The sequence below is a fragment of the Megascapheus bottae genome, chromosome X (genome assembly GCF_031878675.1).
Source record: "Megascapheus bottae isolate mThoBot1 chromosome X, mThoBot2.hap1, whole genome shotgun sequence".
Lineage (NCBI taxonomy): Eukaryota > Metazoa > Chordata > Mammalia > Rodentia > Geomyidae > Megascapheus > Megascapheus bottae.
The window spans coordinates 91717663-91728947 of NC_143547.1; the positions used below are offsets into that span (position 1 = coordinate 91717663).

The window sequence follows — 11285 nt, forward strand, 5'->3', positions numbered from 1 at the left end:
CTCCCCCCCCTCCCCCGTAACAATCCCCCTTGTGGGAGGAGCCGCCTCGCAGGATCTCACCTCTTGTCATCCACACTAAACATCCCGGTTGTTACTTATTTCTCTCCAGGCAGAAGCTGCCCTGGTGGCTAACCCATCGGGCATGTTCAAAGCTCTAGCTAGTCTACCGGCCAGCCAGTTCCTGGCTCTGAAGAAGCTCGTGCTTCTTCAGTAGCCTGGTCCCTTTAAATCGGGCCGGGCCAGTTGCTAGGCAACTGTGCGGCCCCCAGCTGGCGCTGCACTGCGGAGACTAGGTTCTGCCCCGGGCCAGCTCGGCCAGGTCGAGGTGGCCAAACACCAAACAGCGGGGCTGCTGCCTGTCCATGGTAGCCGGCTCCAGGGAAAGTGTGAACAGGGCTATCCAGATCGCGCCTCCAGTTCCAGGTAGGTCTGTGGAAGAGGAAGCCTGGGCTCCCCTTCACCCCTCTTCTCCCCCCACCCCCGACTCCCAGTCCAGAACCACGGGGAATCGGGAAGTCCTCACTGCAGGGGTTTGTTTTCTTTTTCTCTTTTTGAGCCGTACATCGGAGAAAAAAGGAGAAGAAAGATCAAGGTTTAGGAGTGAGCTTAGGGATGGAGGAGTGGGGATCAAGTGTGTTGGGGGGCAATAGGGTTGGGATGCGGAAGGTAAAATGTCACCAGTAGCACCTGGTGTCAGCCTGCACTTTTTCCTGTGGAAGCTCCAACAACCCGATTTTCTGTTAACCATTCACTGAGAACCCCCACCCAAACTATGCACACAAAGATTCTGCTTTATAACAAGAGTGTGACTTCCATACTAATGAAATCTCACCCTTCACAGTTAAGGTGACTGGGGATGTTTTCTTCCACTAAGGAGTAACTTCACACTCATATCAAAGAATGGGAGGAGAAGGGGAGGAAAAGGAGGGGAGGGGGAGAAGGGGGCGGGGAGAAGGGAGGTAAGAACTTTTGACACTGCATGGTTCTCCCATATCCTTACCTTCCTTCTTATCTGCCTAACAATAGAGAACACAATTTGTCCCTGAGAAGCAGAACACCTGGCTCTTACTTTACCTCCCTAAAAGATTAAAATGCAAAGTTGAGATTACTTTGTGATCCCCCCCCACACACACACATGCACTTTGACTGTAGCTTTTAGCTTCTGTTCATAAATAATACTAGGCTACTGGAACCTCCACCACTGGTAGCTCCATTTGTTCAAGAGGTGTTAAAGGTAAGGAAATACTTTTTGTATTATTGTGTTACCATGATTCTTGTCCCATTTGACATTTGTACTGCTTTGCAATGGAAGACATTGGCACATTAGTTGGGAAAATGAATTGGCAACTTTAAATACAGGAAATTACTTCCCTGAGTACAGCACACACCAATTACATTTCAGCCAAATCACAGTTTAACTGTATCACTCCTAACTTCAGTAATTAAATTATTTCTACTCCGTTTGGGCTGGTACAGAGGCTTGAATTTACATCCCCTGCGCCCTCCCCTAACCTTGTCTGTTGTTCAGTGCCGGCATACAACCACTTGATCCCCAAGTGCATTTCCAGCTTTTTCCACGTTAATTGCAGATAAGAGTCTCAAGCACTTCGCTTCCCTGGCTGGCTTTGAACCACAGTGCTCAGAAATCAGTCCCTTGACAAGCAAGGATTATAAACATGAGCCACTATACTGGCTCACTTGTAACTTTAATGTGTACTTCAGATAAAATGGTGGTTTTCTTAAAAACTAAAATAAGTAAATAAATTAATTTTAAAAATTGAGGGGCTGGGAATGTGGCTTGCTGGTAAAGTACTTGCCTAGCATATATGAAGCCCTAGGTTTGATTCCTCATTGCCACAACCACAGAAAAGGAAAAGCCATAAGTGGCAGAGTGGCCCAAGTACTAGAGTGCTACCCTTGAGCAAAAGAAGCTCCAGGACAGTGCCCAGGCACTGAGTTCAAGCCCCAGAACTGACAAAAAAAAGGCACACATGAGACTCTTATCTCCAATTAACCACCAGAAAATCAGAAGTGGCACTATGGCTCAAAGTGGTAGAGTCCTAGCCTTGACTAAAGGGACAGGGGTGCCAAGGTTCTGAGTTCAAGCCCCACAACTGACAAAAAAAATTACTATTAGGGCCAGGAGTGTGGCCTAGTGGAGGAGTGTTTGCCTAGCATGCACGAAGCCGTGGGTTCAATTTCTCAGTACAATGTATACAGAAAAGGCTGAAAGTGCTGCTGTAAGAGTGCTATCCTTAAGAAAGCTCAAGGACAGTGTCCAGGCCCTGAGTACAAACCCCAGAACTGGAAAAAATGATTTTTATAAAGGTGATATACAGATGGGTTACAGCTACATAGTGAGGTAAAACAACATTGATTTTAACATCGTGGTTGATTTTATTTCCTGTACATTTTATCAATGGATTTTGTTTTCCACAGGTCAAGCCAGAAGAAAAATTTATCTAGCATAAGATCTTGAACTTCAGAAAGGGTAAGTACAATTTTGTTGACTATTAACTCATGGACCTTAGAAATACAGAGTCATGGACCAGGAGTTTGACCTAGTGGTAGAGTGCTTTCCTAGCATGCACGAAGACCTGGGTTCAGTTTCTCAATACCACATACATAGAAAAATCTGAAAGTTGGGCTGTGGCTCAAGTGGTAGAGCTCTAGCCTTGAGAAAGCCCAAGGATAGCGCCCAAGCCCTCAGGGCTGGCAAAAAAATTTTTTCCAAAGAAATGTATACTCAAGACTTCTTTTAAGCCAAGTAAATGTCAAGGGAAGATTTAAAGCCCTAGCTCTAAAATGTCACCCTCAAATACTATATAAGCTAGTGGAGTCATTTGAAGCATTCATTTAAATCTCAGTTAAAATCAAAATGTTACCAGAGGCCCCTAACCATAAAGCCTGGCTCTGGTTATGCAGAAATGAAATAATTTTTTTAATGGAAAAATAAATTTCTTTATAGTTTTGAACAAAATTGGGGAGCAACTCTCAAGTCTTGCCCATAGCACTGGTACAGTTTATAGAAAAGGTAAAGCAAAAGATAGGAATCTGCATATGTAAATATAGCTGTGGCCCCTCATATCAAAGGTCAGGGCTGTGAAATAAGCTCATTTTCACTCCCAGCATGTTATTTACTACTAGGTCCTCATTCCTAGATCTCCATTACGAAAGCCAGGCGGCCAGGCACTGCAGCTCACCTCTCACCACAGCTATTCAGAGGGTTGGGATTTGTGTATCACAGTTAGAAACCAGCCCAGGCTGTAAAGTCCATGTGACTCTGATTTCCAATTAACCAACAAAAAGAACTGAGAAGTGGCTAAAGATAGAGTACTATCTTTGAGAGAAAAAAATAGCTCAGGGATAGCCCCAGATCCTGAGTTAAAGCCCCAGGACAGGCAAAAGAAAAAAAAAAGATGCCAGGTAATCACAGGATATTGCTATATATAATAATATAAGAAGAGTCTGTGGCAAAGCAGAGGGAAATAAATAAATAAATAAATACTAATCCCTGCATTCAATTCCTAGTACCACATACACAGAAAATGCCAGAAGGGGTGCTGTGGCTCAAGTGTAGAGCACTAGCCTTGAGAAAGCCCAAGGACAGTGCCCAGGCCCTGAGTTCAAGCAAAAAAAAAAAAAAAAACAACTAAAAAATGAATTTAAAGGCCGGGAGTTTGGCCTAGTGGTAGAGTGCTTGTCTAGCATGCACAAAGACCCAGGTTCAATACCTCGGTACCACATGCATAGAAAAAAAAAATGGAAGTGGTGCTGAGGCTCAAGTGGAAAAATTCTAGCCTTGAGAAAGCCCAAGGAGAGTGCTTAGGCCCTGAGCTCAAGGCCCAGGACTGGCCAAAAAAAAAAAAAGGCAGAGAAAACAAGGGCATCTTTGCTAATCAATGTTCAGACTAATAGTCTAATTGTAATATTTCAAAGAAATTATTGGTGCCAGCCCAGCGCGATGGCTCACACCTGTAATCCTAGCTATTCAGGAGACTGAGATCTAAGGATGAAGGTTCAAAGCCAGCCCGAACACAAAAGGACTTGAGACTCTTATCTCCAATTAACCTCTAGAAAATGGGAAGTGGGGCTTGACTCAAGGGTAGGGTAGTAGCCTTGAACTGAAGAGCTCAGCAACAGCACCCAAGCCAAGTTCAAGCCCCATGACCAACAAAGAAAAAAGAAATTATTGGTGCCACTGAAACACAGCGAAGGAAGTTGGAATATTTTTGGTAAAGCAATCAGTTAAAGTTGCAAACATTTTAGCCTTTACAGAAGACTATTTTTCTGCTTAGGTTGAATCATTTCAGCTTCAGAAATATGATCCAACTTTTAGAAATGGAGAGTGCATTCTTCCCTGAGGAAGCTGAGTAAATTCATTTAAATTTTGAGTTTGGGTTTTTCTCTTTAGTTTAATTGTACCCAACGTTATTTTTTTGTGCCAAACCTGGGGCTTGAACTCAGAGCCTGGCACTAGGTTTATTTTGCTCAAGCCTAAGACTCTGCCACTTGAGTGACAGCTCCACTTCTGACTTTTTGGTAGTTAAATGGAGATAAGAGTCTCATGGACTTTAGTGCCCAGGCTGGCTTTGAACTGCAATCCTCAGATTTCAGCCTCCTGAGTAGCCAGGATTATAGGTGTGAGCTACCTGCCTGGCTAGGTCCTTATTTTCCTATGTGATGGTTTTCAGATACATAATAGGGGGCTTCTTTGGGCAAAAATAAATCAGATCTTCTGACAAGCTGAGAGGATAATAATGGTTTTGGTTGTTTTGGTTCTGTTTTCTTTTTTTTTTTTAGGTTTGCTTTGCTTTGCTTTTGTTTTGTTTTGCCTGGAAATATTGAAAACAGAAGAAAGGCTCAGACTCCTACTATTTAGTAAGAAAAAAAATGGATGATCGAGCAAAGAAGCAAGGCTAGGGCTTCCTTTTTAGATCTTTGCCTCTGATTATGGCAGAATAGATCTGAAGATGGAGAAAAATGAAACTATCAGAATAAAGAGCCAGGTACTGGTGGCTCACACCTGTAATTCTACCTACTCAGAAGGCTGAGACTGAAGAAGTTCAAAGCCAGCTCCGGCACAAAGTCCCTGACTCTCTTATCTCCAATTAACCACCAGAAAAACGGGAATGGTGCTATGGCTAAAAGTGGTAGAGTGCTAGCCTTGAGCTGAAGAGCTCAGGGACAGCACTCAGGTCCAGAGTTCAAGTCCCACACCTGAAAAAAGAAAGAAAAAAGAAAAGTACTACAGTTATTATGGTCATATGACTTTTGTTTTCTCATCTGTATTCTTGCTTCTTTGTTTAGATTTTTAAATTTCTTTGGGGCCTTCTGCCCTCACACTTCAGTCCTTGTGTATCAATGGAGAGTTGTTGGACAAATACTTGTGATAAGAAATGAGCACAACTAGCTGAGCGAGGTGGTTCACTCCTGTAATCCTAGCTACTCAGGAGGCTAAGATTTGAACATCAAGGTTCAAAGCCAGCCCCAGCACAAAGCAACCTGAGACTCTTATCTCAAATTAATCTATAGAAAATGGAAGTGGGGCTTGGTTGAAGGGTAGGGTGGTAGCCTTGAACTAAGGAGCTCAGGAACAATGCCCAGGCCTAGGAGTAGGGCAGTAGCCTTGAGCTGAAGAGCTCAGGGACAGCACCCAGGCCAAGTTTAAGGCCCATGACCACCCCCCACACACACACACACATACAAAAGAAGAAAAGAAAAAAGAAATGTGCACAACTGGGACTGGGAATGTAGCCGAGTGGTAGAGTGCTTGCCTAGCATGCATGAAGACCCGGGCTCAATTCCTCAGTACCACATATATAGAAAAAAAATAGCTGGAAGTGGTGCTGTGGCTCAAGTGGTAGAGTGCTATCCTTGAGGAAAGTCCAAGGACAGGCCCTGAGCTCAAGCCCCAGAACTGGCAAAAAGGAAGAAAGAAAGAAAGAAAGAAAGAAAGAAAGAAAGAAAGAAAGAAAGAAAGAAAGAAAGAAAGAAAGAAAGAAGAAACTAAGAAAGAAAGAAAAAGAAATGGGCACAACTGCTCAGTTGAAAGCCATGTTTCCAGTTTTAATAATGCCTTCGTGTTTGTGTTGTGCTGTAACAAATGACCTAGTGAAGTTTATCAAGAGTGAAATGACTACCAGGCCAAGGTAGAGGACCACCAGCATTTCAAAGCATAGTCCTTGTGCTGGCCTAAGAGTTCTAATGCCACACTCTTCTGCATTGAAACCAAATGGTGCAACTAGTGAAATGGTGCAACTAATGATCAGAAAAATGTGACTGGATCCTTTTACCCCCAGTCTGAGCCCTGCCACACACTTTGACTAAATTTTGGATCAAGATATCAAAAATATCTGGCCAATGAAAGAGAAAAAAGGAACAGCCAAGAAACCCCTTGACCCTGCCCTATGTAAGCCTTGGGAGGGAAATTCCAAAAGGATTTGCAAACCTTTCCCTTTCTGTGTTTGGACAGGCCATGGGCAATTCTCCTTACCCTCCCCCCACATCTCTCCTCTCTTTTTATGACTCTTTAAAAGACACCTAACCTTTGAAAAGACTGAGTTGTTTGTGTTTTCCTCTAGTTTGTGGAATGAAAACTAGCAGATGGATAAAGGAGAATTGCTGACTCGATACTGTTTTCCATACACTGACTTGGGAAACATAGATTCACATTCTGCCACTATAGGCTGTGGGGCGTTAGTGAAGGCATTTCATGTGTCTGAGACCAGTTATATAATAGTCTCTTTTCAGTTCTTTTTTTTAAATCAGTCATGGGGTTTGAAATCTAGGCCTGGGTCCCTGAGCTCTTCAGTTCTTCAGCTAGCTCTCTACCACTTTAAGCCACAGTACCACTTCTAGTTTTCTGATGGTTAATTGGAGTTGAATCTCAGGGACCTTGTACTAAGGCTGGCTTTGAACCATGATCCTCAGATCTTAAGCCTCCTGAAATCTCTTAAAACAAAGGGGGAAAGGGAAAGCACAAGGGAGAGTGACAGACAGGAGGTAACATTGAATGAAAATGTCACAATGAAACTCTCCATCATACAGCTAATGTATACCAATAAAAAATTATAAAATTAAGAAGAAAAATTCCCCCCGAGATTTTTTTTGGGGAAAAAATATCACCCTTTCATTTTTATAAATTGGGGTGTTAATTGTGAGTTATGCTGCTAAGCTGTCACCTGAAAGCTAGAGTTGATTTAGGCAACCCCCATATTTTTTGTGGGGGGTCATGGAGCTTGAACTCAGGGCCCCATGCTGTCCCTGAGCTCTTTTGCTCAAGGCTAGTACTCTATCACTTTGAGATGCAACTCTACCTCATGTATTCTGGTGGTTAATTGGAAATGAGACTCTCACTGAATTTCCTGCCCCAGCTGGCTTTGAACTGCAATCTTCAGATTTCAAGTTCCTGGGGAACTAGGGTTACAGGAGTGAGCTACCAGCACCTGGCAAAAACACATTTGACTGTATCCATATTTTCTGTTGTTGACATTGGTTTGTCATCACAACATTGCTGTTGAAATGGAGAAAATTCTGTACACTTGGCAGTGTTACCTAAGACTGGAATAGCAGGAATTTACAGGTCAAGACAGAAGGGCATTTGGCTGTTACTCAGAAGGAAGTATGCAAGGTGTATTTTACTAAAAGCAGCTCCCATTGCACTAAGCTTGGATGTTTTAGTCACTTTAAAGAATGCACAAACAGGAGTCCTATCCAAAAGAACCACAAATAAAAGTAGACACCTTAAAAGCAAAGGTGTCAAGAACATTAACCTATTAATTTGAGATCAGTATCACTGATCTAAATATTGCAGTGGTAAGGAGTCAATAAACAGGAGAGAAGTCTCCCAGATTATCCCCCCCGAGAGTAGGAAGCTTGGTTAAATGGCCAAATGAGGAGCATATTATGCTTGTGCTTAGTAATTCAACCAATCATAGCCTTACATATGCATGGTTTCCAGTTCCACCAATCACAAACCTTACATGAGCCAAACATGGATAAGGACCAATCACAAGCCTCACATTACAACAAGGTCAAACACTATCCTTTCCAAGCAGTCGATTTTCCTCATAGAAAAGTCATGCTTTATCCACAGTAAATAGCAATATGGATCAATGTATTGGTTGTATTTCAGACGATGGAAGAATTTTACAGCTACATATAACTGTAGACCTTTGCTTTTGCAGATCTGTCAATGTACAAAGAAGGAAACTGAGGCCCAAGTTATTCTGTTTGAAGAAGAGCGAGCCCTTAGGTTTGTGTGTGAAGCCAACATGATTAGCTCTTTTTGTTTTTTTTTTCTATGATATCATCTGCCAGTGGCAGTAATGTGCTTTGTTTTCAATTTTCTTTTTCAGGAGTTGGAAGGCCTGCCTAACGAAATGGATGCTCGAAGAAAGCACTGGAAAGAGAATATATTTACTCCATTTTTTAGTGCACATGATGTCCTAGAAAATACTTATTTGTCTCAATCATCTTCAGAACAAATAGCTATTGAGAAGACCAAGAACGTGGGAAGAACATATAATTTTTCCAGCAAGTTTCAAGAAGGAAATCAACTGAAAAGGCAAGAATATATATCTCAATTCAATGGAAGACAGCCAGTATCAAACTTAAGACCAAGAGCAATAAATCTGTCAAACAATGAAGTGGACACCAATTCTGCATCCTGTGAATCATCAACCTTGGATGTTTCAGGCAAAGAAAGCTGTCTAACCACTGAAGAGTCCTCTATCTGGAGTAAAAGGGAATTACCCACTTCACCAACAGGTGCCAGGAAGAAAATCGTGGAAGAAATGTCTCCACACCTCCGCCTGAATATTCTGAATAGAGAGCTGGAAGTACTTAATATGAAGTGCAGAAAAATCGAGAAGGAATTTGAAAATGCAGAAAAAGAACTTCTGAGTTCTAAGCAAGACATCCTCATAAAACCCATCAATTTCAAAGAAAAAGAAAGCAAATTTTTCAAGAATGACTGGGAACTACCAGCTTTAAAAAATAACCTATCTCCAAAGACCACGAATGTACAGAGCTTAACTGAAGAGCTACAGAAAGCCAAAGAAGTCATTCACAAGTTGAACCTGGAGAACAGAAATTTAAAGGAAGCTGTGAGGGAGTTAAAACATCAAACTGAACTAGGACATGCATCCATTAAAGAAGAAATCAAATTGTATTACGAAACAGAAATGGCCAAGATTCGAGAGGAGCTCCATGTCATTAAGAACGAACTGAGAGCTGAGAAGGCCCTGCAAGAAAAAAATAACAAAGCCCTGGAGATGCTTAGAAAGCACTTGGCTTCAGTGACCATGTCATCAAGTACCATTGACCAGTTTTCAGGGAACTTTTTTTAAGTTTAAAAGAAAAAGCCTTTTTACCACGCAAGTCATCAAGCCAAATCAATGTTTATTGCACAATCTTGCTATGCTACTTAATATCTATGAGACAGAATGAAATTTCCACTTTGGGTGAATCCAGATATCTGCAAAAATATAGCTATTAATGTTCAAAGCTTTTGCTTTTTCTTTCTTGTTACTATGAGAATGCAAAGCGAAACCATCTTTGGAAATCTCTTTTATATATAGATCCATATATAGATCTATATCTATATTTCACTCAACACCATAGTGATTCACGAGATCACTGTCAAAAACCAATCAACCCCATTTTAGCACTTTGTGAGCAACCTGTCCTTAACATATGAAGTCATCCATCTGTATTCATTGATGTGCATAATAAAGATTCTGTTTGTGTGTATAAACAGAGCAAACACTCATGAGTCTTATAGATTATTCTAACTTAATGGGGTATCAAAAACAAATCTGATGTTGTTGTGCTGGTGGCTTATACCTCTAATCATTACTGAGGAGGCTGAGATCTGAGGATCAGAGTTCAAAACCAGTCTGGGCAAGAATACTAGTGAGACTCTTACTTCCAATTAACCACCTTGGGGGAAAAAGCCAGAAGGGGAGCTGTAGATTAAGTAGTAGAGTGCTAGCTTTGGGGTTTAACCTTAACCTTAGTTAAGCACATGGAAGCATTTCAGGGAAAAGGCTGTTTCTTTCTCTCTCTCTCTCTCTCTCTCTCTCTCTCTCTCTCTCTCTCTCTCTCTCTCTCTCTCTCTCTCTCTCTCTCTCTCTCTCTCTCTCTCTCTCTCTCTCTCTCTCTCTCCCACCCACACACACCCTGCCACCACTCTTCCCAGTTCCATGGGCTTAGAGGTTTTGCTGTGACCTTCGACAGGGCCCTGCTTTTGTCAGCAGTGAATTTGTATTTTCTTGTGTTGACCAGCAAGGGGCGTTGTTTACCCATTTCTTCCAAAATTCAGCCAAGGGAAAATTTCTAAGTCCTTTGCTGATTTCTGTTACCAGGCTAGTAGTGAAAGAAGGTGTATGTAGGAAAGCTTAGAGTCAGACAGTTTGATTGATATACACATCCAATTCTTTTAAGGGGCTTGGGCAATGATAATTTGTTTTATATGTATGGTGAAGTAGAAGTGATGGGCTAGTTGATGCTTTCCATTTGTTCGTAATTAGAGCTGTATTTGCACGGTACCTTTAAATCCAATGAAGCAATGTAACCGCAAACTGCAGAGATGGAATACAATTGTCAAGTTTTAGGTATCTTTCCTGATGGGAAATTCTCCAAACTGGAAGCCAGGGTACTCAGGTTCTATTGCCAACTTTCTGAGTAACTACTTAACCATTTTTAGGACTGTAACTTTTATAAAAGAAGAAGAAAATTCGGGTCTTCCAGGTTGTCTTCATAGCTGGACATGGTGTCATACAACTGTAGTCTCAGCACTTAGGTGACTGAGAAGATTGCTTGAACCAGAAGAGAGTGAGATCCTTCTACCTCTATCTCTTTCTCTTTCTCTGTCTCTCTCTCTGTCTCTCCGTGTCTGTGTCTCTGTCTCTGTGTCTGTGTCTCTCTCTGTCTCTCTCCCCTCAGCCATGGACTCTGGGCCTGGACACTGTCCCTGAGCTCTTCAGCTCAAGGCTACTACCCTACCCTGGAGAAATAGCTCCATTTCCCATTTGCTAGTGATTAATTGGAGATAAGAGTCTCTTGTTCTTTAGTGCCTAGGCTGGCTTTGAACCAAGATTCTCAGATCTCAGCCTTCTGAGTAGTTAGGATTACAGGTATGAGCCACCGAACCTGACTTCCTTGTCTCTTAAAAAAAAATTCTGGAGATCGGGAGTTTGGCCTAGTAGAGTGTGTGCTTAGCATGCACAAAGACCTGGGTTCTATTCCTTAGTACCACATACATAAAAAGGCTAGAATGG

The 11285-nt window shown here is 42.0% G+C and overlaps 1 protein-coding gene across 1 annotated transcript; it reads left to right on the top strand.

Moving 5' to 3' along the window:
* Positions 1-268: 268 nt before the first annotated feature.
* On the top strand, positions 269-9746 carry Ccdc160 (coiled-coil domain containing 160). The gene is made up of 4 exons (XM_090325754.1): positions 269-423; positions 2440-2491; positions 8190-8257; positions 8361-9746. Exon 4 carries the CDS (start codon positions 8385-8387, stop codon positions 9351-9353), a length of 969 nt encoding a protein of 322 aa, XP_090181880.1. The 5' UTR covers positions 269-423; positions 2440-2491; positions 8190-8257; positions 8361-8384; the 3' UTR covers positions 9354-9746.
* Positions 9747-11285: the final 1539 nt, after the last annotated feature.

Bases quoted from the DNA above. Each gene is read 5' to 3' on its own strand.
- Ccdc160 (XM_090325754.1), top strand. From the start codon at position 8,385: ATGGATGCTCGAAGAAAGCACTGGAAAGAGAATATATTTACTCCATTT.